At 46.6% G+C, this 27,485-nt stretch overlaps 2 protein-coding genes across 8 annotated transcripts; one reads left to right on the top strand and one right to left on the bottom strand.

Annotated features, from left to right (window-relative positions):
* Nucleotides 1-3,892: 3,892 nt before the first annotated feature.
* Nucleotides 3,893-8,039, bottom strand: LOC102095311 (C-C chemokine receptor type 8-like). The gene is made up of 3 exons (XM_013371804.3): nt 7,653-8,039; nt 7,499-7,575; nt 3,893-6,306 (listed from the first exon to the last, which is right to left on the bottom strand). Exons 2-3 carry the CDS (start codon nt 7,550-7,552, stop codon nt 5,227-5,229), a joined length of 1,134 nt encoding a protein of 377 aa, XP_013227258.3. The 5' UTR covers nt 7,553-7,575; nt 7,653-8,039; the 3' UTR covers nt 3,893-5,226.
* A 4,246-nt stretch (nt 8,040-12,285) lies between these two features.
* Nucleotides 12,286-23,234, top strand: SLC25A38 (solute carrier family 25 member 38). Of its 7 annotated transcripts, none has more exons than XM_065051812.1 (7): nt 12,286-12,685; nt 15,056-15,171; nt 15,796-15,903; nt 16,424-16,603; nt 17,065-17,233; nt 17,830-17,996; nt 19,426-23,234. In XM_065051812.1, the coding sequence occupies exons 3-7, from the start codon at nt 15,835-15,837 to the stop codon at nt 19,546-19,548; spliced, it is 708 nt and encodes a 235-aa protein (XP_064907884.1). In that variant the 5' UTR covers nt 12,286-12,685; nt 15,056-15,171; nt 15,796-15,834; the 3' UTR covers nt 19,549-23,234. The 7 variants fall into 7 exon arrangements, with proteins under 7 accessions (XP_064907884.1, XP_005499996.1, XP_064907882.1 ...); XM_005499939.3 differs by having other exon boundaries at nt 12,329-12,685; nt 15,819-15,903; XM_065051810.1 differs by lacking the exon at nt 12,286-12,685 and adding an exon at nt 13,959-14,039 and having other exon boundaries at nt 15,819-15,903.
* Nucleotides 23,235-27,485: the final 4,251 nt, after the last annotated feature.

Raw genomic sequence — 27,485 nt, 5'->3', positions numbered from 1 at the left:
TCTGGCTGTACATACAGACTGGGGGACGAGATGCTGGAAAGCAGCTCCATGGTGAGAGATCTGAGGGTTCTGGTCAATGGCAAGTTGAACTTGAGCCAACAGTGCCCTGGCAGCCAAGAGGGCAACCATGTCCTGGGGTGCATCAAGCACAGCATTGCCAGCCGGGCAAGGGAGGTGACTGTCCCGCTCTGCTCTGCACTGGTGCGGCCTCACCTGGAGCACTGTGTGCAGTTCTGGGCAACACAGGATAAACAAAAAGATACAAAGCTGCTGGAGGGTGTCCAGAAGAGGGCTATGAAGTTGGTGAAAGGTTTGGAGGGGAAGCCATATAAGGAGCGGCTAAAGTCACTTGGTTTGTTCAGCCTGGAGAAGATGGAGGGGAGACCTCATGGTGGCTACAGCTTCCTCACAAGGGGAGCAGGAGAGGTAGGCAACTAACAATAGAACCTGAGGGAATGGCAGGAAGATGAGCCAGGGGAAGTTTAGGTTGGACATTAGGAAAAGGTTCTTCACCCAGAGGGTGGTGGAGCACTGAACAGGCTCCCCAGGGAGGTGTCACGGCCCCAAGCCAAACAGTGTTCAAGAGGAGACTGGACAACACCCTCAGACACATGGTGTGAACTGTGGGGTTGTCATGTGCAGGGACAGGAGTTGGACTCAATGATCCTTGTGGGTCCCTTCCAACTCAGAATATCCTGTGATCCTATGAGTCATCTACGTGTCTTTTAAACACCTCCAGGGATGGTGACTCAGATGAAAGAAGGTAGATTTAGAGGAGATATAAGCAAGAAATTATTCACCATGTGGGCGGTGAGGCAATGGAACAGGTTGTCCAGAGGAGCTGTGAATGCCCCATCCCTGGAAGTGTTCAAGGCCAGGTTGGATGGGACTTTGAGCAACCTGGTCTATTGGAAGGTGTCTCTGCATTGGCAGGGGGGTTGGAACTAGATGATCTTTAAGGTCCCTTCCAATCCAAACAATTTTATGATTCTATGATATTCAGACTAAAGATTTTTTACATCCAGACAGAATACATAAAGTCATTTTTATTTTCTTTTTTTTCTGTCATGATCTTTTCTGTATCCTCTCCTGGCACAGTTAGTAATTTCCACGGTGCTTCACAACTGGTGTACTAAATCAATGTTTTCAAGAGGCTGAAAATAAAACAAGATTATCCTGGACACGATACAATTGCCAGAGGTTTGGGGAGTTTTGTGCATGCTAATGCAGGCCCATCCCTGCACAGGAGCACCTTTCAGCCAAGAGAGGTGCAGGACACAAATAACTTTAATGAACCTTTCTTTTTTGACTTGTAAAACCTTTAACTGGTTCAGACCTCTGGATGTAGCTGGATGCTACCACGGCAGAAAGAGGCAGAGTTGCACTGCTGGCTGGGAGGACTCCACCAGAAAGGATCAAGTCAGAAGCTCCCATCCTCACCTAAAAGAGTGACTTGAAAGCCAGAGATTCTGCCAAGGATTTAATTAGTGTTGTCTCCATGTTGCCTTGGGAAGGAGGCTTCAGCATGATGCCAGAAAAAGCCAGATATGGACTAGTTTCATACTCTAGGATGCCATTCTGGAACAAGACGCTGAGCCTGTCATTCCCTGTGCTGAAGTGTCAGTCCTGCAGCTCAGAGCCGAGAGATGTGAAATAATCTGCCAGGGTCCACTTCACACTGTTTCCTGAGGGATCTCACAACACCCTAAGTTACTATTTCCTCATACATCCCACTTTTTGCTTGCATAGTTCTACAGCATGAGTGCTTAAATGCACACCCTTTTGCTCTCTGCAAGTGCTGTACAGGTTTGCACAGCGTGGTGAGTGATATTTGTGCAAGATGAGGCCCACTGATGCCACTGCAATGCTTCAGCCTGTCAAGGCATTTCCAACCAAACATGTAAAGAAAGCATCATGTGTGGCACCAGACAAAGTCTCCATCTTTCTAACAGAGACCCTCTGTAGAAGGGACCCTCTGGTGCAAATAGCAAAATAAAAGAAAACATATATTTTAGGTTTAAGCTTGAATGTGCGTAGTGATTACTCTGCTTTCTGTTTTAAGATGACATGCTGAAGAAACAACACGAGAATATCAGACTCTTTAATGTGCCAACATCATCCTGAATGCTCTTTAACCTGCATCTTCTCAGCAAAAAGAAGAAGTAAGATCGGGATATAAAGCTAAGTAGCGGATTTGAGCAGGACCAATATAACAACTGTGGTGGGCATTTTTTTATGCAAGTAGGTGAACAGGCACGAGGTCTGTGCAGGATGGTCTGGCCTCAGCAGCTGGATGCTTCTTGTTCTCCCAGCTCTTGGGATGACCCTAAAATTTGAAATTAGCCTCAAGCTGCCCAGCAGCTTGCACAGATGCAGGAAGATGACTCCTGCTCTCCTGTGGTCTCTCAGTGCCCTCACAGACACTGGCAGGGCAGCAGACTGCTCCCAGGCTTGTCCCTTCAGAAAGGAGAGGAGCTCTGGGACCTGAAGGAATGGCCACCCACAGCGACACAGGCAGGTCCTGCCAGCGGTGCAGCCTCCGGATGTGGGTCTCACCTTCTCCCTTTGCACAGGAAGGCAGCGATGGCAGATCAAAGCAGCTGGGCTGCAAGGAGAAGTTGAGGTCAGGTCCAGCTTGACAGAGGAAGGAAGCTGCCTCTGGCAGGAAATCCTTTGAGCCACAGAAAATGTCTCCCACCTCCCCGTTGGAAGGCTTTGTGAGTGGCAGAAGCAAGGGGAAGATACTTTTAGACTCTAGTGAGAACTGCAGAAGTGAAAGACTTTGGAAAGAAGGCTCTGCACCTTTATGCTACCCCCATGCTGCAGGATTATGGCTCTTGTGGGGAAGCCCTGTGCCACAGCCTCGCTCCAACAGCTACGCAGCAATCAATGAAACCTCTGAAAAGAGGGAGATAGTCCCTAGCAGAGACACTCAGTAGTGCTGGGAAAAGGCCATCTTCTTGCCAGCTCGGGCAAATGGGCTCCAGCACCTGTCCCAAAGTGCCCTCACAAGGGTTGCAGGATGGGGCTGCAGAAATCACTTCCATCTCTTCTGTTTCAGCTGAGTGAGGTCTGATGCAGAGGGCTCAGGCTATGAATCTGCAGGGGAGATGGCTGGTGCTGTTCTCCTGCCCACCACCCTTTGGCTTTGTCCTGAATTTCTGTAAATCCCCTTCTAAGCACCTGAGTGTTTGCATATACAACAAAAATCCTGGTTGCCTGAGGGTGGTAAGGCACCCAAAAGGCAGGGGCTGTACTGCTGCCCCAGGTTGGGGTCCTGCTGCTGGGACCTCTGCTCTTCCTCTGGTCACAGTCTTTGCTTTGCAATCTGCAGAATGTGTGTCGTGGCCCACATGAAGCAGTGTGTATTCCTTACACACCTTCTGTTAGTGACCTGTTCTTGCAAAAGATTGTTCCTTGCAGATTGCAAATACGAGTACACATTAAAATAGTAACTCCTGTCCAAAGAAGATTGGTGATTGAAAAGAAATGTATTTTGTGTTTTGTTCTGTTCTAGTCTAGGAAATAAGCTCACAGGTACTCAGTATGTGTGGAAACACTACAAGGGGAAACTCTTACAGGAAATTAAATTTCTGTAATAAAAGATAATCTACTCTCCACTTCTTTATTTTTTTCCAGGGGAGCAGGAAGAGGGAGAGAGAGAAAAGAGTGAGACAAGAGACAGCTGGAGGGATTGGCAGTCTTGTACAACTGCTCAGGACAGAAGAAAATGCACAAACTGAAAGAATAAACAACAAAATAAGTTCCTCAGGTACAAGGATTGTGTAATTACATTGCATGGAATATCTTTATCATAAAACTTCAGACATGGTAATGCATTGTAGGGAGAAATAGATCGGGCCTAAAATCTTTGGAACACCATTGGATTTATCAATCAATATCTGTATATATATAAAATATATGCACATATATGCATGTGTATAAATATACACATGCACATATACATATGTATGCGTATGTACATCTATATGTATATTCTTGGGTAACCCTTCACATACAAATCAGTCATTCACAGCTACCAAGTCAGAACAGTAAATGGGATGTCAACCCCAGCTGTATGCTCAAGAGCAGTGACCAGACTGGCACATCAGTTGCTTAACGTGTTCAAAAAGTTCCTTCCTGGGGAAGTGTGGGTGTTGTCTGGGCTTTAGGCATCTGTGGAGCCTCTGGCCACTCTAACCAGCCAGTGCTATCCACTTTAGATACCACCTGAGTTCCAGGATGGTTGGTGTATTACCGTTGTTCGTGCCACTCTCCATCCTGTTGCGGGCACCTGCAGAGCAACCAGCGCCTTGGCCAGCGGGCCAGGGCTCTGCTGAGAGCAGCCACCGCCCTGGCCTGTGGTTTACAAGCCAGTGTGTCCGCAGGAAGCTTTGACATATGACTCTTACTGCTTTTTCAGCTCACATTTAGTATTTTTTCCACTCAGCCTTTTTTTCCTGGTGTCTATTTCTCCACTTGTCCCTAAGGCACTCAATCATTTGCATAAGGGTTTTTCTTGACACCCACAATGTAATTTCAAGGCTACAGCTTCCAAACTCTTCCAGACCAGGAGCTGCAAGCCCTGGTAGAAGATGGGAAGTCAGGATTATACCTGGATATTCCTCCATGTTGATTTTGACAAAACACGTGCATAGCATGTGCTTTGTTGCTTATCTCATTATTCACTCACTAAACTCTTTCTGGGCTGGAAACCTCATTCAGACCTGTCAACTGGGAGCCAGGCCCTGGCATGATGCCTTAAACTTGGGCACTGCTTCCCTCTAATGAGCAAATTCCTACTCCTGCTGTGAGCTCTGTCCCTGCCTGCAATGCCAATCCATTCTGCTGAAATGAGGAAAGGAGTGGCCAAGTGTCCCAAATTCAAAAACGTAAACAGTTCCTTTCAGCACTGAATATGAGGTTGGGGAAGAAATGTTTCTAAGGCACTTCTCTGTGCTGCTCAGGCAGTGCAGGAGTCCACTGGTCATTTTGGTTTCCCTTTGACAAAGCAGGCAGGGAAGGATGTGCCAAGGGAAAGGGAGAACAATGATAAAAAAGATGCTAAAAAGTAAGAACCCCAAAGGTAACCTTGATAAAAACAAGCTCAAGCAGTTGCTTCCATTTTTCCTGTCACCCAAACAGTGCATCCCTGTGGATGCCCTGCTGGGAGGATTCCTCAGCTTCAGGTCACCTGCTCAGGATGAAAGTTTCTGACCTGTAGCTCTACAGGACAGTGCCAACAAAAGATGACTGTGAGGATGTCGTGTACATAGAGGAGTGCTTGTCCAGGCTGCGCCCATTGAAAGCACCATAGTCTTTGCAGATCAACAGAAAAAGCGTGTATTTTCTGAAAGCTTCACGGAGATGTTTCTTGAACTTCTCACCCACAAAGGCATAGATGACTGGGTTGAGGCAGCAGTGGATGAAGGAGAGCGCCTCAGCCAGCTCCGTGGCTAGGTCTAGCCTTTGGCTTGTCTGGCAGTCATCGATGATGTGCATTTTCCTCAGAGAGTCCAGAAAAAGCACAATGTTGATGGGGGTCCAGAAGAGGAAGAACACAATGACGACAATAAAAACTAGTTTCATTGCTTTATACTTGTTCTGAGTATGGCACTTCTGCAGGTTTTTCAAGATGTTGTGGTAGCAGAAAATGAGGACACCAACAGGAATCAACCACCCCAGGACATTGACTTCAAAATTACTGAAAGTCTTCCAGCCATTGTTGCTATCGGAATAGTGAGGGCTGCACTTAGTCCAGTTATTGTCATTTGTTTCCTGGAAAAAAATTAAGTCTGGTGCTGATGCTAAAATGGCAACTGCCCAAAGGACTATGCTGGCGATAACCCCATAGGCAGCTGTCCGAACCTTTAGAGCATAGACAGACCGGACAATGGCCAAGTACCTGTCGACACTCATGATGGTTATGAAGAAGACACTGCTGTAAAAACCAATGAAGTAAGCTGAGCTGATGATTTTACACATCGCATTTCCAAAAGTCCACTGGTTCCTGATGGAGTAGTGAACCAAATATGGGAGGGAGAAAACAAAGAGGAGGTCAGAGATGGCAAGGTTCAGCAGATACACGTCAGTCATGGCCCTGACTTTCCTGAAGACTGTTAGGACCCAAACGACCAAAACATTTCCCACGAGACCAGTCACAAACAGTAGGGAGTACAGCACTGGAAAAAAAGTAGATGCAAATGCTGGGATATTTTCAAGATCACAGTTGATGTCCAGCTCTGGGTAGAGGAAGGCATATTCATAGGCTGCAGAGAAGTTAGATGTTGGTGACGTGTAATCTACCTGTTCAAGGATAATGCAGTTCATGAGGCCCAAATCCCAAATTACCCTTTTTGGATGTATACTAAGCACAAGTCAGGTCACACCAAGCTGCACAAGGACAAAACAGCTCTGCCTCAGTTGTGTTGGAGGATGCAAATGAGGAATGAATATGAGTGACCCGTTCTCCCCTGCAAGATCTGGGATGAAGTTTTGCACCGGAGGGGCAGAGGAGATCAAGGACAATGGAGCTGTGGTGGTAAACCAGAGGTTACCAGTATCCCCCCACCAGCTGCATGTGGGGTATCCAGCCTCATGCCTGCAGTCCAGGTGAACATGGTGGGGCACTGGGGCCAGACCTAGGGTGCATCCCCAAACCAGCAATCAAATGGGCATGGTCATAGGGCTGATAACCCCTGACAAAAGTTTTAGGGTCCTATTCACGTTTCCTTCAGAAAGGAGAAAGGGAGCAGTGCTTAGGGAAGAAATGGTATCTAAACGCTCGTCTCCTAAAAGGTGTATTTTCAGTTAGCTAAGTGCCAGAAACAGCCCTTCCTGGGACAAGTCACTTTTGCAGAGGATTCCCACATGGTTCAAGCAGATTTTCAGCTGTAAAGGTACCACCATGTACGGGTCACAAGTGGGTGCTTCACATTGCACACTCTCTCCACCCTGGGTAGAGATCAGCGGTGGCAGCTCTGGCCCAGGGGGCAAATTCCCAAAGACCAAACAGGGGCTTACACCCCTTCTTCTCCCCTCCCCAGCAGGAAGTTTGCTCTCTTGGCCTGTGCCAGTACAAACCACACCTGGCAGCAGCTCAAGTCCACCAAGACTTTGCCAATGGGGACGGCTTGCTTTCCTTTCAAAAGCAGCAGCTCTGCTCTCCTAACACCTATGAGGATACACCAGTGGCAGCAACATTCCTCTTCCCTGCTCCCTGACCCTTGCAGCCCCTGGCAGCAACCACTACATCCCTGGGCAGAACCTGTGACAGCAGAGAGCTAAAGAAGGTGGATGGCAGCACATCCCCTGGTCTCACCAGCCAAAGATACTTTCACTCTTTGTTTCTTTTAGAGAACAAAAGTCGCACTGATTTCTTCTAAACCCCCCGCTGTCCCTACCAGTATTATGTGTCCCCTTAGGAAAAAACTGGACCCCCTCAGATGTGCTACTGGCCTTGGCTCACAGGGCAGCAGCCCGGCAGGGAATCACTCACCAACATGTCCTCAGAGTCCCCTCTGCCCAGCAGGTACGTCAAGTTCCCCTCCATAATCCAACACCGTGTCTGAAATACTGCAAAAATAATGCTTTTATATTACAGATTTTTAAGAAGCAGCATACCTTCACACATGTATACCGGCAGTATTTACCTTAGCTGATGATGCAATGACAAGACACAGGCAAGGTCCTCACCGCAGCAGTGCGCAGTCATACAGTGCCTTTTCTTCTGTGTGATACGTGTTACTTTAAAGGTGTGTAAAACCCCAAGCCAATGAGTTCACCTCTTTAGTTGACAGAGAAATGGAAACATGTCATGTTTATCTTTTAAACGATCTGCTTTTCACTTTGAGCATTGATATGGACGTCAGTGGAAGAGATTTGCAATTTCCCCATGCATCTGTAAAGTGCCCTTGTCCCTCACCTTCAGCCCCTGCTCTGCAGCCCCTGTGGCTGGGAGAGGGGAAGCAGCAATGCTTCTCCTCTGCTCCAAGGATTTTCAGTGAAGGTGTCTGTGGGGCATGGCCCAATGCTGCCAATAGTCAGTGATGGCAAAAGGCACCACACTGGACATTTTTCCTTGGAAGCTGCCTTCCCCCTGCAGCCACCAACCCACAGACAGAAATACTCAAGGGAAATGATCATAGGATCAGAGAATCATTTAGGTTGGAAAAGACCTTTAGGTCTTTAGACCTTTAGGGGCAGATTTAGACCTTGAGAGGCAGATCTGTAGCTGACAGGAGTGTTTGCAGTCAGTACCCCCCATCTCTCTGCACAGCTGTAGCTGAGCACCCCGTGGGTGCTGAAGGTGCCAAGTTTGTGGTTATGAGTTAAGAAAGGTGTTTTCTAGCTCTTCACCCAAGCCAAAAGGATCCCAACACAAGATACACATGAAAGAGCAGCACTACTGAGCAACAGGCAGCATTTGAAGTGTGTGGTACCTCCTTCAATACTGCTGCTCCTCACTGTAGCCTGGTGTTATTACTGCAATTCAGGCAAGTCACATCACCTCTTTTCTTGTTTGCTTTTGAGCAAACAGTACCTCACTGGGTGTCAGCCTGTAGATGGGCTGCTGGTGATGTCCATGTGGAATCCTCTATTGTCTCTCTCAAACCCCCTGAAGGCCCACCTTCATTCGCCATCACTCCAAAGGCAGAGGGATAAATCTCCATGAACTGAGAAAATCTGCAACTGTTCCCTACGTCGAGTGGGTGGATTTCTTTTGCTGTGGTGGGCAGTGTGACATTGGGTCAAAGTTTTATGTGTTAGTCAAGCCATAGTGTGATGAACAGCCAAGCTCTTCTGGGTATTAACTCTTGCACTAGCAGAAGCCAGAAACCGAAACCAGAAACAAACTCCTTTGTCAGAGGAGTTACTGACAGTGCTGAAGTGGGATCTCCATTATCCATTTACAGGCTTAAGACAGCACTCACATCTCTGTCAGTGTTGTTGGCAGAGAAGATAGCCAGGAATTATGCAATGTGAACAAAGAGGTGGCAACCAGACAGGAATTTGTCCTTAGGCAGCTCTGTACATTTAGTCTCCTAAACAGAAATGACAGGCTGCCTGAGCAGAAGGAACAAGTAGCCCAAGCAGCACCAAGACTGCTGGGGAGCCATGAAACATCCAGGTATCTCCCAATGCAGCAAGGACAGAAGCTCACAAGCCATCCCACATGGTAGCTGGGACAGAGGGTGACACCTGGGATGCTCACACCACATGGCATGTGCTCAGGGGAAGCCTGAACAAGAAAGGAACAGGCTGCATGCGGTGTTTGCCCAGAGCCTGTGGCAGCACATCCTCTGGTGCCTGCGCTGGCTGGTGCAGACATGGCAGCACAAAGCACACTCAGAGCCACTTCTGCTCCCTGGACACACAGCACAGGGGCTTCACAAGTCTTCCTGGGGTCAGGCTTGGTCCCTGGCCAGACGTGCCAAAGGACCGAGCTGCACCCAAAGCTTTTCCTTAGGGTGAAGCACTGGCCAGAGGAGATGAGATGTCAATGGGCATCAGTGACAGCAGTGGCACAGGTTGCTGGCAGCTTGTATGCAGGGGAGAGACAAGGCCAAACGCCACTGTCAAGAGACACTGCCTGTTCCCTGCATGGCAATGGGGAAACCTGTCTGAGGGGAGTGCAGCAACAAAGCAAATTAGCCACCAGCCCTGGTGGGAAGGTGGCCAGCGTCCCCCCATTTGGAGGAGCAGTGCCAGTGGTAGAGGAGGAGGCAGGTGCCCCTGAGGAGCAGAGGGGGCTGCAGCTGTCCCTGTTTAGCCACCCTGCAGGTAGGACAGTGTCCACGCGCTGGTGCCGCTTCTGCTGGCAGCGTGCCCTGGCTCTGGACAGGATGCCCTGCTCTCACCTGCCCACTCCTTGGCCTCACGGCTGCACTTACGGTATTACGGCGGACGGAAAATGTGAGTAGCAGCATGAGATAAACGTAACCTGTTTCTTCTGGACAGAGCCTTGGCAGAAAACTTCCTATAAGCACTGCAGAGCCAAACCCTCCTGGTTACAGCAGGGTCCTCTTCTGCAGCATGGCAGCACACGTCCCCCTGGGGATCCTTTTGGCTTGGGTCAGGAACTGGAAAATGCTTTTCTTAACCCATAATCACGAATTAGGCACCTTCAGTGCCCGAGGGCTGTGCAGCCGCAGTGGTGCAGAGAGAGGGGTGCTGCTGGCTGCAAACACACCTGTCAACTACAACTCTGCCTCTCAGAGCTCACCAGCAGCATCTTTCCTGCGGTCACGTCAAGGCCATTTGCTAATCTGCCTGACACACACCAGGACACACACCAGCGCCTTACTCATGCGCTGCTGTGCACCACAAGCCACACCTGAGCCTCTGTCACATGCAAGTGTGTGTGTGCAGCTTCCTGGCATCTCCCTGTTTGTAATGGGGTGAGGCTGGTCCCTGGTGCTGGGTGGCCATGGTGACCTGCAGATCCCTGTAAAGCCCCGTGGGATCCTCCTGTGGAAGGTGTCCTCGTGGCACAAAGCATGCAGGGCATATGGTTCACCTGTCTAGTCACAACCAGATTGACTGCGTCAGCGTCACCCCTGCATGATGCCTGCCTGTCAGATTGCCAAAAATACCCATTGTGGAGAGGTGTCTGCTCCAAGGCCACAGACCCATTGGTTCTGACAGGAAGGTGGGTTTGTTGACCAGTGTTGTTACTGGAAATTATCTCAGGGGAAGGAGTCCCTCCTGCACTGGCAGTGCCTCAAAGCAGCAGTTGGCTCTGCAGAGAGACTTGCATCCTTCAGCAGAGTCAGTAATACTTCACCTTTCCATTCCTATCTCATAGCAACTGGGAAATTTTGGACCATGAACAAACCATAGTGTGAGGTGCAGGGGCAGAAGGGACCATGGGTTCAGACAGAGTCATCCTACACCTAAAGCCAACAGTGCCTGTGCACCCCAGCTGCAGCCACCCCTGAGCACGGACCAGTCTGGACCCAGACCATGCAGGTGAATTTTGCCTCCCCCCCGTTTTAGTGAAGAATAGATGTGTGTCCCATTGGTGGCTGGAAAGCCACCAGAGCTGAGCTGTCTCCTTGCATCTGCCCAGGACAGTGATATGAAGGGATGACACTCCCTCTGCTGGGTTTTCATGCAGAAGTGAGGCACGGAAATCAACCCTGCAGAGATGTCTGTTATCAGCAGCGCTGCTTCACCTCCTCATTTATTGTGAGGCTTATTTTAAGAGAGCAAAATTCTTCCAGGTCCACAGCAAGCCAAGAGCCTGGAGAGTGATGTTACTGCTAGGGTTTCATGCTGGAGGAGTTCTTTCTTGCATCATATGGCCGCTATTGTTGCAGTCCCTGCTTTGCTTTGGGAAACAACAAAAGTGTCTGCTGTAGCTCCAGACAAAGTCATGGAGGGAGAGGATCCAGCTGCAGCACGCTCAGCTCCATACAAAAACTCATCTCCATACAGAAGCATTTCAAACAGATCACTTGGGTTTGTCAGCCTTTTTAGATCTGTTAAGCTCACTTCTCTAAACAATAATTTAAATGTTTTTACTGTGTCTTCAAAGCAAAAGTCAAACAAGATGCAAACTGCCATGGCTAAAGCCAGAATTAGTTCTGAAAACAAAACATTCCCTGCAAGTGTTTGGGTACCTACCCGGTCGCATCCAGCACAATACAAACATGCCAAGGAAAACCGGCCAAAAGAGCTTTTTCAAAATGTCATCTATCTCCCAGACAGCTCCCTTATATAATCAATGATGATGTATTTGGTTTACATGGCAAGGGTTTGGTAGGGAGCTGCAAGGGTGGCTTATGTAAGAAGATGCCAGAAGCTGCCCCCATGTTGGAAGTAGCCACTTCCAGCCAAATCCCAGAGAGACCTGCCACTGGCCAAAGCTGAGCCCATCAGGGATGTTGGCAGCGCCTCTGCGATAACATGTTTAAGAAAGGGTAAAAAATGCTGCACAACAACAGCTGTGAGAGAGGGCTGAGAATATGAGAAACAACTCTGCAAACACCAAGGTCAGTGAAGAAGGAGGGGCAGGAGGTGCCCCAGGCGCTGGAGCAGAAATTCTCCTGCAGACTGCAGTGAAGACCATGATGACACAGTTTGTCCCCTGTGGAAGTCCACAGTGGAGCAAGATGTGAGCTTGGGAAAAAAGCACCAGGAGGGATAGGAGTGAGCTGATCCTGTCATGAGTTGGCAGGCGGAGTCAGTTAATGAAATGTAAGACAGACACTCCCCCGAGGAGGGAACTGCATAATGAGAGGAGCTTGCTAGTCAGAGAAGTACATTCCCTCTTTCTGAAGGGGCTGCCATGTGCCAAAGTGAGCAAACAAGTGTAACTGCTTCATCCACGTGGCTATTGCTGCACCCACGATTTTCTTTCTAGGAACAGCCAAACTTAGCTGGAGCGTGACGTATCTGTACGTTCGGCCTCCCTAATCAGCCAGGGCACAGCAAACTGGCAGGCGAAATTCTCAGAAAAGCAGCTTGTTGAAGCCGCTGCGTGCTCCTCGCAGCCTCATCCTGCTTCGCTGACAAGCAGTGGCTGGCTCTGCAGGTGCAGTGAAGACACACAGTCCAAGGGCTCATGCGGGCCTAAAATAGAAGTGCGTCAATTCGGCACCTGGCTCCTCCAGTGCTCTGGAAACCCAGCCCTCCTCTGGTCTGGGCTCAGGATATGGAAGACCAAGTGGAAACAGTAGTGGTAAGAAACAAATGGGAAGAATGCAGGAAACTATTACCCTGTCAGTATAATAGGCCCAGGCAGGATCTCTCAGCAAAGTATATTTTATTTTACAAGACCGGGTGTTCTCCCTAAAGGCAGGCACATGGAATAGGGCAAAAAGCCCCTGCTTATATCTCCCCCAAATTCCGGTCGCAAATTCCCTCCCCGTTCCCCATTGGTTGGGTACTGCGGGGTTTACAGAGTACCCAACACCTGCCTCAGTTTACCTGTCTCATCTAATTCTAACAACCCCCTCCCCTTATTGATTTATTTTAAAAATGGATTCCTGGATCTTTGGTTACCCTTCCCCCTAGCTTAACTTTTTAAATAATCAGTTTGCATTATGGGATTAGTTCAAAGAGACTTTGTTTTACATTAAGGATTCATAGTCTGATGTCTCTCAGTCCTTTCCCCGGCTGGGGGAGGGAGAGGGCTGGTCCCTGGTTTTTTTTTTGTAAAAACAACATTCCTCTTTCAATGGCTCCTTACAGAGAAGCTCAGGTTTTTGAACGCCACAGTCTCCACAACAAGGCAGCTGCAGGGGCTGAGGGATGACATGACAACTACCCATTATAAACTGTCCCCTTCCCGCTGCCCGTGTCTGACAGAGCCCACGGGGTCTCAGTTGTTAGATACCAAACACGCAAGAGACGTGACCAGGCTGAGGGAGCTGGGTCTCTTTAGCTTGGAGGAGAATGAGCGGTGATCTCATTAATGTTTATAAATATGTAAAGTGTGAGTGTCACGAGGATGGAGCCAGGCTCTTCTCGGTGACAACCAATGGTAGGACAAGGGGCAATGGGTACAAACTGGAACATAGGAGGTTCCACTTAAATATGAGAAGAAACTTCTTCTCAGTGAGGGTGACAGACACTGGAACAGGCTGCCCAGGGGGGTTGTGGAGTCTCCTACTCTGGAGACATTCAAAACCCGCCTGGACATGTTCCTGTGTAACCTCATCTAGGTGTTCCTACTCCGGCAGGGGGATTGGACTGGACGATCTTTTGAGGTCCCTTCCAATCCCTGACACTCTGTGATTTTGTGACAAACAGGCGATCCCGGGGGCGAGGCGGCGGCTGTGGCTGCCCGTTGCTGGCTCCCAGGCCCGTGCCCGGCGCTGGCCAGGCCGCTGACAGGGCTGGCTGCGAGGAGGGCGCGGGGAGCGGCACCCGAGGGGTTAAAAGAAAGCGCATGCGCCCTGCGGGGCCGCGCTCTGCCCCCGCGTTGGGCTGCTCGGATTGGCCAGCGGGGGAGCCGCGTTGGTGACGTCACTCTCACCCGCCGCGCTCACTGGCTGCGGGGTGGTGCTGGGATGCCGGAGCGACAGTCAGAGGTAGCGACGCGCGGCCGGTCCGTTACGGTCCGTTGGGATGCCGGTAACCGGCCGTTGGCCCCGCGCCCTCCTCGCTCGCTCTGCTGAGGAGAGTCCGGCGGCGGAGGAGGAGGAGGAGGAGGGCTCGCTGCGCCCCTTCCTGTGTCCTGTGGCCGCCTGGCTCTTGGGAAGAGGCTCCCGGGGCTGCCCCGTCAGGCGGCGGCAAAGTGCGGGCTGCCTGGGGACTGAGGAGCTGTCGTTGCCTCGCCCGTGCACCGGGGCCAGAGGGTCGTAACGGGTCTTAAGGGAGGTCCGAAAAGCGGTGGTGGAAGGTACCTCAGTGGCTTTTGAGCGTGGCCCTCTAAAAAGCACCATGCTGCAAAAATTTTCTGTGGTGTGATTCTGCTCCGGGGGGTTTAGAAACTTCGTTAACAAAACACAATTATGCATTTTAATAAAAAGATATCCACCTTGCTGTGTGGCTTGTGCCTTTTGCCTTATCACCTAACAAGTGCTGAAAGGTGGCAGCTGGTGTGGATAGGAAAGTCAGGCCTTGGCTGAGCCAGCTCTGCTGTGCTTTGGGTGCATTTGAGCTGAGTTTGGGTGGTGGGGAGTTTTAGGGGAGAGCCCCACTCGTGCCTGTGGTGTGCAACAAGGAGGAAGGGTTGGAGGTGCTGCCAGTGGGGTGCTGAGCATAGGGGGATGAGAGGAGGGCTAAGGCACAGGTAGTTGGAGTGGTGGGAAGAGGGTACCCAATTCCTTTAACATGGCAAATGGTTACCAAATGTCTGTCAATGCATGTGATGTTGAGAAAACTCCACCAAATTGCAAGGAAATTCTGCAAAAATCTCCCAAGAAAGGTAGAGAAACCAAAAGCCACAAATAAAACTTGATAAGGCTCTGAAAAAGTTTCTTGTGTCCTGAGCAGCAGTCCTTAGTGAGTCATTCCTATAACAAGTGACACATCACTTGCTGTATTTCTTCTTGTGCCATTCTTAATTAAATGGCCTTTTAAAGTTGTCTTCTTCCTCTTCCAGATGCATCCAGTCCTAAAGGCCTTTGTGTGTGGCTCCATCAGTGGGACTTGCTCCACACTCCTCTTCCAACCCCTTGACCTGCTGAAAACCCGCTTGCAAACTCTGCAGCCTGCTGGGTGAGAGAGTGGGGATGTGTATTCGTGGGCGGCGTGGGGGTGCTCCACCGTAGGCTTCTGCCTGATTTGCTGGCCAAGGCTTGGAGTTCAGAGTTGTAATTCAGATACTGAGAGTCTGTCTGAAATAGGAGGTATATTTGTATAGCATGGAGAAGGGTTGATGTTTTGCTTCAGAAGAAGCTGCTCTTGTGAACACTACTTTAATAACATATAACCTCAGCATTTTTGTGTACTCATCTGAGAGACTAGTGTTTGCTGGAGTGGCCACCATGCAGTTTCAGAGGGTGTCCTCTGCCTGAAAAATTGCAGGTTGTTGCCACATAACCTGTCCACATGTGCAGCTGCTCCCATTTGCCCAGTGTAGTCGGCTATGACTACATCTGCTGCTGCTGCTAACAAGGGGAGTGAGCAACTGAAGACACTAATGAGAGAGGCCTCTAATGTGTATTACAAGTGGTAGGAAAGCAGAAAGTGACAGAGAAACCCTGGAAAGAGTGACCAAGGAAAGCAGACGAGTCTAAAAGGAGTGCTTCTGAAGTGCTGGGGTAGTGCACTGAGATACGAGTAAGAGTGGGTGGCTGTGGAATATATCTGCCAGAGAGCATAAGCATTTTGTCTCTGCAGTTCCTGTCTTGTCTTCCTTTCAGGTCCAGTCATGCTGGGATGGTAACACTGCTCTTTAGGGTTGTCCGTACTGAGAGTCTTCTCGGGCTCTGGAAAGGTGTCTCTCCAGTAAGTGGCTGTTTTAACCCTGACTTCTAAAACCAAGTAGATAAATAAACCTACAGTTTATTACTAATGGTGGCTGCCTGAATTTCCATAGCCAGCTCTTGTACAATTATGAATGAAACTATGTGATTTAGATTAAATCCCATTTTGAAGAGTTAATGTTGTGAATTCCACTGATTTGGTCATGGCAGTCACTGTCATTTTGCAGTCCTGAGCAGCTGAACACTTGAATACTTTTGCAAATGTAGGGTGGCAACTGCACCAACTTGATTTTGTTTTGAAATATCTTGTATCTAGAAAACTGCCCTTGAAAAATGTGTTAAATCCTAGCATCATTTGAATCAATTGTCTCTTGGTGCTGTAAATGTTTTTTACTGTGTCTTCTTTCTTCAGCATATTAGCTTTAGTGACTTTTGTTTCTACAAAGCTTCCTATCAAGTTCAACAGTCTCTGAAATGTTGTGTAGGAAATTTTGTCTTATGAGTGCTTTTTCTTTCTTCGTCCGATTCTGTTTCTTGTGAAGTCCTTTGCAAGATGTATTCCTGGGGTTGGGATTTACTTCAGCACTTTGTACATGATGAAGCAAAACTTTCTAGTGGACCGCTCACCCACAGCCCTAGAGTCTGTCTTTCTGGGTGCCACTGCACGTGCAGTTTCTGGGATTTGCATGTTGCCAGTGACTGTAGTGAAGACTCGATATGAGGTGAGTTTGATTTTCTAATTAGTTACCTGTTAATGATGTCACACACCTTCCTTGTGATGAAAAATAAATTATCCCGTCTGGAGAAGGTTGCTGCTGCTTCAGCAGACCCAGGGATGTAGTCCTGATTTTATCCTGGTTCATATATTGTGCATGAAATGCCGCGCACTGATATTTAAGCAAGAAGTGTAAGATGAAACAGCATTCACCCTGAGGTTTTTAAGTTTCAGTTGTGTACAAGGTCTATGTAGTATATTTCAAATTTTACCTTCCTGAAGGATTGTTTTGAAGGCTGAGGTAGGTGAAACCCACACTTCGCCCTGGGATGTCCTCTGTGCTTACATCTTGGGCATCACATGGAGCGCATGCTACTGTTTGTATGGATACTATGGCCTCAGGGTGTGTGTACGGCTCCTTGGCCTGTGCCTGGCACATGGATGACTGACAGCTGTCTACCCTTGCAGAGTGGAAGATTTGGCTATGGGAGTGTATATGGAGCTCTGAAGAATATCTATGAGACGGAAGGGGTTCGTGGCATGTTCAGTGGGCTCACCGCAACGCTGCTGCGGGATGCGCCGTTCTCTGGCATCTACCTGATGTTCTACACACAGACCAAAAAACTCACACCTCAGGGTAAGGCTGAACATCAGAGGCTGTAATGGAAAATGCTTTTCTTCTCACATCTTGCTCTACAGTTGACTGCATGATTGGCTTATTGCCCTCTACTTCAGTATTTAGTCTCTTGTAGGGCTTTAGAGTGGACATCCACATTTTCCTGTGAACTGTAGACTTATAGCTCAGATTAGTGTAGAAATGGAAATTGGTCCTAAGCTGATTGATTGTCTTTATGAAGACTGATGCATAAGGTGGGTTAGTGAACAACTGGAAGAGACGATGTCATCAGCAATTCTTTCTGCTGCTGGATGTCTTGTATAGTGATCAGTTGCCACTAAACCGGGGCTTCTCTGATGTTAGAACTGTCTGGGGCAACACTTGCACAGTCTTTCTGAGTTCCTGTCAAATTCAGCTCCCCATCAAGTGAGATTTTTTAATAGTGCTAACTTTTGACGAGTAGCCACTTTTCCCCTTGAAAGGTTTCCCTACACTGCATGGGTTTTAACTTCTCTTAGACATTGATTTAATAATTCAGTAGCTTTTCACTTTGTCATGCAGCATGAATATTCCTGGCCTGTTTTGTGTCTGAGTCCATTCCCTTTGCTGTCTTGCAGACCAGCTGGAACCTGTGGTCATGCCCTTGCTGAATTTTGGCTGTGGGATCTTTGCGGGAATCTTGGCCTCGCTGGCAACACAGCCTGCCGATGTCATCAAAACTCACATGCAGCTGTCTCCTCAAAAGTACCGCAGGACAAGCCAGGCCATTGCCTTCATCTACAAGGTGAGGTGAATCCCTTCTGATATGTGCAATTGCAGCCTTACTTCTAGTCTCCTTCCCCAAAGCACAGCTATGCTAAGAAATTTTTTGCTTTTTAAAGAGGTGAACAAATGTGAGTTCTCGATATGCTTTTGCAGTCAGCCCAGTCAGTGCCAGCATTTTCAGGAGCTGAACTGGGTCATGCTGTGGAAGACTAAGGTGGAATCTCTTGTCACTGGTGTATGTGTAGGCCTGTTCAGTAATAACTGGAAAGTACTCTGTTTGATGGTCTGAAAACAGTCGGAAGCATCAGTCCTTTCCATGCTTTTTTTCGTAAGTAGAGGAGCCGTTGTCACTCCTCATATGTGTTTGTTGCTGCTTGTAAATGGATTACAAGGCAGTGAACTTGCTCCCTGATTATTCTTGCCATTCCTCAGTCCTCTCTCTGTTTTCCCAAAATTATGGATGGTGGTGAATTGGAGAGTAAGCTCAGAGTACTGGAGCACAAAGGTGAGCACAGTCCAGCAAGCATCTCTCCACACAGACCCACTTCATATCCAGGCTGGTGAATGATTTCCCTTCAGTTCTGTCTGTTACAGATTGATTCTTATACTGGTAATGATGGAAAGTACTTAGCTTATTTCATCTTAAGTTTGTTTTTTTTTTTTTTCAACTTAGCTTAGTATGTAGACTTGGAGGAACTGTGTTTACAGCTGCAGCTGCCTCTGGTTCATCTCTGATTACCACACCGGGGCAAAGGGTTTCTTTAGTATCTAGTGTGAAATGCTGGTTTCAGATACAAACCAGCTACAAAACAATTCTTTCCACTTTGGACAGAAGAGGAGAAATAAATGCCCAGATCTGTATCCCAGGAATAGGATGGAGATGTACTCAAAGCCTACATTTCCCTTCCTGCCCTCAAAAGTGCAGATCCTGGCAGGTTTGATTTATTTTCGTAATGAACTCTATCCCTAAACAAAATCTGTTTATTTGCGTATGGGTTTTTTGTGCATGGTACATTTTTCTCATATCAGAATGTTGTTTTTTTTTTTTTTTACTTCAGTACTTTAAAATCTCAGTTTTTACAGAATAATTGACTTTTATAAACATGAATCTCTAAAACAAAGACAAGTGGTTTTCCTGAAGTGTCTTGAAACTTTTACACCCTCTCCTTCTTTTACTGGGCTTGAGTGTGGCTTTCTCCATCCATTATCCCCATCCTTACGTTCCCTCTCCACTCACTGCTCTTCCTGCTTTCTTAGGTAGCCCTGCAGTTGCATGGTGCTACAGGTTTTTCCTAAACATTAAATGCTATTTAAGCCTAGGTCTTTCAGAAACTGATCTGGGTCCAAGCTGATGTATATCCTGTGCTGTTCCATGTAATAAGTGATCAGAAATTATAACATCAGAGGCAGATTGTGATGGATTACTGTTTGTTTATCTCCTGTTGCAGGACTTTGGGTTGGCTGGCTTTTTCAGAGGTGGTGTGCCCCGTGCCCTCAGGCGGACTCTGATGGCAGCAATGGCGTGGACGGTGTATGAACAGATGATGGAAAAAATGGGCTTGAAATCTTGAGTGACTTGCACAAGAAATGACCAGCTTCACTCCTCCTGCTTGCTGTGATCAACTGGCAATAGGAACTTCCCAGTTCCACAGAGGAATAAGCCTTGCTCAGCCAGGAGGAAGAAAGCTCTTCTGAGACAGGGGATTAGGCCTTTTCGCAAGTAGAGGAAAGAAGGATCGGATCTTTGCATCATTTGATCAGTGCATTCCAGAAAGGACCGTACTGGCAGAGTCCCACGGAAACGGCCAGGTTTCCACAACCCGTGCTCTGTGCTCACCTCATTTATGCAATGAGACATTGCTGAGCGAAAGTGTTTGAGGAGAAAACAGTGATTGCAGAACCTGCCAGCCTGTTCCTTGCTGGTCTGGCCAATAAGAGCCCAGTGTCTGGTGTAGATCCACTTTCCTCGTATGCTTTGTTCTCGCAGGGGAACATTGCAGACCTCAGTGGGAGACTGGATGTGTCTCTTAATGCTTATAACGCAGGAGTGGGCGGAAGAGAAATGAAGTACTGAAGGAAAGCTAGGAACACAGTCGCTGTCATCAATTTTGTACTGTGCTTGATAGCAGAGAAGGTAACTGGAACCTCTTTGGCGTGTCATGTATTATAGTTTACTTGAGCATCTTAACACTCTTGAAATGTGCTTCTGCCTCTGCAGCAATATTTGCTCAGGGATTAAGAAGCATAAGGCACTTTAGAATTGATTGCTGCCAAAGTTTTACTTGTTCTCTGAAAAGCATTTTTTTTTCTGCTGGTCTGACTATGTCAGGAACACTCAAGTACTTTTTAAATCCAGCTGTACTGGAGACTTATTTGCTTCCTGTTATTCATTTGTTAATCCCTGACCAACACCCTCAGTGTGAGCTGCTCCTTAGATGTAGCTTTTAGGGTCATAGCTCATAATGCATAAATTTATAATGGAAGCAGATATAGATACTGACACTTCAGATGCCTCTTAAAAGCTGCTGCTTGATTGCATGTGGAGTATCTTTGGGTTTGGAAAGAAAATGCTGCTGTTTTCTGTAAGCTTTCTCCAAAGTTTGAGACCTATGAGCGTTTGGTAAGGAACTCTTTGGGCTCTATACAGACCCTTCACAGTTTCCCAGATGATAATTTTCTCTTACCAGGTAGTCCATGTTTCAGTGTTCCTGAGTTTAGACTTAGAGATAAATTCACTTTTTTGAATCCACTGTGCCTTCTTCCTCATTCCTACTTTGTTACAAAAACCCTACAGTGTGTGTTGTCCAGATTTGGGTACAGCTTGCTCCCCTCTTCACTTGTGCCTCTGTGCTGGCTGACTAGGTTGGGACTATTGCAGCTCCGTTGTGGTTGCCACAAAGCTGGGCACAGAAGTGTGTGTCCTGTTCTGTAGTGTGCCTTGCAGAAAACATAGCTTTGGCTTTTTGTTTTTCTGGTGTGGTTTGGTTTGTTTTGTTTATTTCTTTATTTTTGTGGTTTGTGGGTTGTTTTGTTTTGTTTTTGTTAAATATCTAGGGATATTAAAATTCTCTTTAGAAACAGAGCAGATGTCTCTACGTATGAAGACATAACACTGTAGCTGTATGAACAACTGGTACTACCTACCTGTTGTTCTTAAAATTTAGGGTGTAATTTGCACAATCACTGCCTACCTTGGCAACCTGAGCACAAAACTAAGAGGGGGTGTGTGCTGTAAAAGATGTTCTTTACCAGATTCCAACTGCAAGAAGGTTTGATGACTGACATGAATGTTAAGTCTGAGTAAAATGTAAGGGACAGGCTGGAGGAGTGGAAGATGCTGCCTCTTTTTAGCCTCAGCCCATCTGCGAGGAGAGATTGTCCCTGCACAGTGCAGGAGTCTCCGAGAATGGTGGTGGAGGATCCCGTGTGCACATGTCTGTATCTTAATGATAGCACACTGCATCAAACCATTCGACATTGTGACTGACAAGCTGTCAGATTCCCTCTCCTGCTTCTTGTTGTCAGGCGTGTGGGCACATCATTTGCCAAATCCTAAATATGAAGAACCACTCCTTCTGCTGTCCATCCTACCCTTTGATGTGAACTCGTGAAAGTGTGTGAAACCGCAGGAACTGCTTATCCTGCTGTTTGTTATAGTGAGCACTATTGGCACAAAGAGCTGTAGAATCGAGTCAAAGATTGCTGACCTGGCAGAGTAAGGTGGCAGTTACGTGTTACCTCGTATGTCTTTTATTCACCTATGCATGGGATCAAGCCAACGTATTGTACTGGAAGCCTGAATTTATTTAGGGCTTTCTTAATCTGATGGGTGAGTTGGATCTGTGCTGTGGCAGCCAAGGGCTGTGTATGGAGTTGCCTGGAAGATGTTTCATGAATATTTTAGCTCCTGATTTAGCAATGGCAAAGCAGTGTGCAAGTTGTGCAGAGAGAAACTTAGGCTCTTAAAAATGAGGCAAGTGAGCAAAGAATGCCAAGTGATAAATCCTGAATTAAGTAACATCCTTATCAGAAACTTAAAATGCAGGAACACTTCAATGGCTTTTATGCCCTATACTTCTGCCTGGTCACATAACAAAGGAAGAACTTGAGAATTTATTCTGATGTGCCAGTGTCTTTAAGTCTGCTGGGGTTTTTTGTGTGTTGTGTTGTTTTGTTTTGTTTTAATCTGGATTCAGGCTTAAAGCAGTGATAGCTTTTCCTGCATAAAAGTTCTTGCATTCCCCTCACTTTGTGAAGAATGAGGAGGCTCTTTGTTGTTGCAGTAGAGTGAAAAAGTATATGCTTTTGACTTGTGAATTAGCCTGAGCTCTGCTGAGTTTAAAAAATAGAGAATCTAAACTGCACTGTGTTTCAGCAACCCTTGGTGCTGCAAATCCAAAAACTTCTCTACATGGGAGCTGGGGAGAGTGAGTTTTGCAGTGCAAGTTTGTTGTTTGTTTTATTTTATTATTTATTTTGTCAAGTCTTATGTATATGAGGGAAGCCTAAAGTTCTGTTTCATTGTCTTTTAAAAGCTGTATCACATAGGCAGACACAAGACTGTTTCTCAGCTCTGATCTTTACCAGCCTTCACCCTTTTCCTCTCTTCAAAAGCGTTTTTTCTAAACTGATTTATTGAAGTTACTTCTTGATATCTATAGCAAGTCAAGAAAAACAAGTGTGTAGACTTGAAGTTTAGATATATTGTCCTTGAGGTTGTATGCTTGTAATTAAAAACAAATGGTCACTGTACAACCTAAATTCAAAGTAAACCAAAAGATCCAGTCACAGGTGCTTAATCACCTACCTGCATTATGCTAGCAATTCAACATTACCAATCCTATCAGATAATCATATCCAAAGCCATCTTAGCTTGGATTCCAGAGAATGTGGTGTGATCCTTTCTGCACATGGCAGGATCATGGTCAGATCCCTCTTGGAATGACCTCTGTTGCTGGCAACACGCTATTAGAGGCTCTGCTTGCCCATGCAGCTGTGGTGTCAGACCACAACTGGTTCACATGTTGAGGCGCTCAGTGAAGTGTAAGGACACAAGAGCAATAGTCTGATTGTTTATGTTTTAGAAACTTAGCATTTCCCTTCTTCTTGTGCCAATGATTTCTTTTTTCTTGCACTGTTTAAAGAGAACTGGAGCTTTAGGACATTGCATTGGTGCGAGTATTTCTGTGTCTATATAAAATATTTATGTGAGAAAGTGTATTATATGTTTTTATTAAAAACTGGTTGCCATCATGAACCATGCCATCTCTTCAGTGTTTCTTTAAAAAGAAAACAACCCCCAAACCAATCAAACCCACAAGGGAGGGGATGGCATGGGATGTGGTGGGATGGGATGGAATAGCAGCTTAAGAAAGCAAAATGAGTTTCCCAAGGTGAGAGGACTGTTTGATGGGTTCAGAGCCCATACAAGGCAATGCATATTCTCTTTTTCTGTGGGGTATAATATACACAGGCCATACTAGTACAACCTAAATCAGCTTTACCTAAATGGAAAAAAACACATAGCAATGAGGAATCTTGTTATTTTCACAGCTTCCTCTGCCTGTGTGCTGTGTGTAAAGACTAATGGAAATTGAATTTTGATACCAGCTGATAAACCTTTAGCACAGTGGAATTTTGAGCTCTCTGGGGAGAAACTTTTTAATCTCCTGCCAACTAGGTCTTTGCTCTTCAGGCAGTCTGATCTTGGCAGGGCACCAGAAATTGTGCCTGGGACTTGGTTCTCTGCTGCAAGGCACAGTGTAAGGTGATGCTGGATTGCTGGGATTTCCTCTTCCTGTCACAGGATGGTCCTGGGATTCTGGAGGAGGCAGGTTGTGCTAAGCAAAACATCAATATTGTTGATACTGAGATGTACATCTTTTAGATGTGAAGATCTCAAACTGCTCCTCTTTTCAGATGTTGCCTAGATGTGGCATTCGTATATGGAGCAATTTTCACGAAGAATTATCTGTGTGTAACAGACTGACCAGACAGTCCTGGTGTGCAGCTTTGTGCCAGCTGGACCCAAACTGCTTGTGCACGTACCTGATAACCAAATTAGGCCAGCCATAGTGCCTGATCTTAAATGCAGGGCTCCCCAGAGCTCTCCTTCTGCCTTGGGGAACCACCTCCAGTGTAGAGGGTGTTCCTGCTCTCACTGCTGACAGCTGCCCCAGCTGTGAGAATAGATAGCAGACAAGGCTTTCCAACCCTCTTGGGTGGTGGAGGGTGGGAAAGATCAAAAAGGAACAGTTTAAAAGCACCGTTCTTGTAATAAAGTATTGATTTTTAGATCTCATTTCCACCTAAAAACCAGGCAAACACTTTGCTTGCTTTTTTAATTTTTATTTTTAGTGTATTATGTGCCATGCATGATCACTGACACCAGTATTGAGCAGAAAATATTCCTCATGTCACACACACATATATGTGTACTTTTGCAAAACCAATGTGGAGCTCTTGAATATGCTTAATCCGTCTAGAATTGCTTCTGGTTTCAAAGTATTGAGTTGATTTTCCACATTGCACTGTTCCTTAATTTCTGATGTTATCACTATAAAATGCTTCGGGAGATTTTATCATAATGCATTAAAGGATTTCAGTTAAAAATATGAAAAATCAGAGGTTAAAATTAGACCTCCACAATTTTTGTGACAGATGTTAGACACTTCTAGCTTCGTAGAACTAGAAATAAGAAGGGAATAGATTCACCAAAGTATGTTTCCCCAAAACATTGAAGAAATGGCAACAAACCATTGAAAAGCAAGCCAGGGTGGGGTTTACAAACAAGTATGGTATTGTGCAGTTTTGCTGGAGGTGGGTTGATCTCCATGGGTTTCTCCTTGTCTTGTGGAGGCTCTAGCTCCAGGAGTGCCACACCATCTCTTGGATGACACCCAGTGGCATTTTTGGTGGGATAGATACTACACAAACATCTTTCTGAGCCTCCTTCCAAGAGGCACCATTCGATCCATTGTCACAGATCCCCCTTGGGCAGCAGAAACACCTCCACTGCAGCCCAGTGGCTCTCTCACTGCTGGGGCATCCTGTTACAGCCCCCAGTTTGAGGGTGAATAGACTGGATTCAAAGAGAAAGCTACTGGTAAGCACTCCATGCTGAATTTATTTGGCATTTCTGTGTGTGTCAATAAATATGTGGTTTAATTGCACATGTATCAGACCCACAAATCTGGGAAATGCTTTAGTATCTGCCTTTCACAGGAGTTGTTTTCTGCCTGTAGGTTTCATACTTGATGTGATTTGTCTACTCCCTCCTGCACCCCCCATGCCCCTTCCCTTCCTCAGAAATTTCTGTATTCCCTCCAGGACTGGTGATAATCCTCTGCCAAATGCAGCTTTTCTCTGGTGACACTTAACAGTGTGTGATCTGAAAACATCTGCACCCAAGTGCTGACCCTTGCCGCTCATTGCAGAGTTGCCCAAGGCTTTGGGAGCAGTTCTTTGGTGAAGCAGAGGTTTTGTTATGCTCCATGCTGTGCACCAGAGACCCGGCTGACACACGGGGCTTGTCAGGATCTCAGGTCCTAACCATGAGCTACCAGAGTTTGGCAGGAGTGTAGGAAGCTTTGCTGCTCTGGCAGGTCAGGTGTTGGCACATACAGGATGAAACTGCTTGTGCTTCACTGGTGGAATCAAGGTTCAAGGAAAACATTTCCCTAGCAATTGAATGAGTAAAATCCAACCAGATAAATCTGGACAATAACAGGGGCCTTTTGGGGTGCACAGCAACTCACACTGAGGAATCATGTCAATAAAATCACACTTGCACATCATGTAAAGGTGGCAGAAATGCCAGATTTACATATGGATGTAACCACCAAATGCCTTGCTTTTATTTTCTGGGACCTGAGTCTGGCTGAGCTGGTTTTGGCAAGCACAGTCCGGCCCATGGAGCGGGCATGCCACAGAAGCCATCCCCAGCTACGTCTGTGTGGGAGAGGATGAGGCAAGTGTCATCCCACCCCCTGTTCACACCAAACCAGAACAGCTCAAACAGGAGCAGCCCTGGCTATGGCCTTGTCTGCCCAAGTTACTCAATAACTTGGCCCACCATCTGTGCTGCTCCTCACAAGTGTAAGGTCACTTGTGACGAGAATAGGAGGGGGCATCATTCCAGGGGCTCTTCCAAGCCTTTTACTGATTGTCGTCAGTGACTGACAACAGTTTGCATAACAGAAGTAGGAACAGCTCTATCCTTCACATCTAAGCTCACTACATTTAATATTAGCTTCAGTATCTTTGCAATCAGATACGGTGTCTAAGCTGTAAGAACTTTCTCCCAGTTAAGGAATATTTCAAATTTCACTCAACTTTTAAAAAACAATGTCTGCCATGCTCTGCATACAGTGGTGTAACCAAGTTCAGTGTGAATAGCGACAGGAGAGACATGGTCTAAAATACATTATAAGACAGATAGGCTTCTACCTGAGGGTCATGTTCATTAGTGACAAAGATTTATTTTAAAGTGTCTCAGCATACAGTTGAAAAATAAAACAAATTTTCAGGTTGCTTAAGAAAATATTTAGAAATACTTTATTGTCAAGCTTTGACATGACTCTTCCAAGCCCTCTCATGAGCTGTGGATCTCATGGTCTACCAGAAAGGGCTTAAAACTGACAATAAGAAATAAGTACTAGAGATTCCAGAGGAGTCTTGAGTGCTGACCAGCGGCACTCCTTTGGAAACATTGTATTTACTGCAATAGCCATTACTGAACTTTCAATTGTTATATTCAAATACACTTTTAATACAGTTGTTTATTGATGATGCAAAAGAGTTCTCCAGACTAACACCACCACCACCCCTCTTCTCCCCCACATCTTGTATTCACACTGTGCTCCTGTTAGGAGATACATGTTGTACATAGCCCGAAGAAGTCAGCTCTCACTATCCACAGCCCACTTGTCAAAGTGCAACACAAGTCTGTAATCTGTTGGGTACCTGTGTAATATTAGCTCATGCTCTTGCTGAGAGCTCACTTAACCATTCGCTGAGTTTTGTTTTACCTACCTTTGTCACCATCATGTGGCAAACGTGTGAATTATTCTCTTAAAGAATATTTTAAAACTGATCTGGTAATCTTGCTAATTAAGATAATCTAACAAGCATACAGAAATGAAATATGGTGTGCGAGCCAGCTCCTGGCTTGCAGGTTGAAGTTTTGTGGGAATGATGGAAAGTGACTGGCAGTGAACGCACAAACTGCTGCTCACCCGAAACAGGACAAGGTCTCATTTTATAGGAAGCAGAGAACATGTGTGAGATGATGTTGTAACCTGCTACTTTAATATCCAGAGCAACTCAATGCAAAGGGGCTATCAGGAGGCTCGATGCCCAACCACACTGCTAGAGTCAGGGTAAAATAGACGAGAGAAAACTAAAGGAGCACTATTATTAGAAAGACGGGACATTGAATTATTGCAGAAGGCACTCACTGTAGTGTCAGCACCGTTCAGAAATTTACTCAGATCTGGATGATAGCAAG

The sequence above is a fragment of the Columba livia genome, chromosome 2 (assembly GCF_036013475.1).
Source record: "Columba livia isolate bColLiv1 breed racing homer chromosome 2, bColLiv1.pat.W.v2, whole genome shotgun sequence".
Lineage (NCBI taxonomy): Eukaryota > Metazoa > Chordata > Aves > Columbiformes > Columbidae > Columba > Columba livia.
The sequence above is the reverse complement of the archived record's forward strand: the minus strand, read 5'-3'. Positions and strand labels throughout refer to the sequence as shown.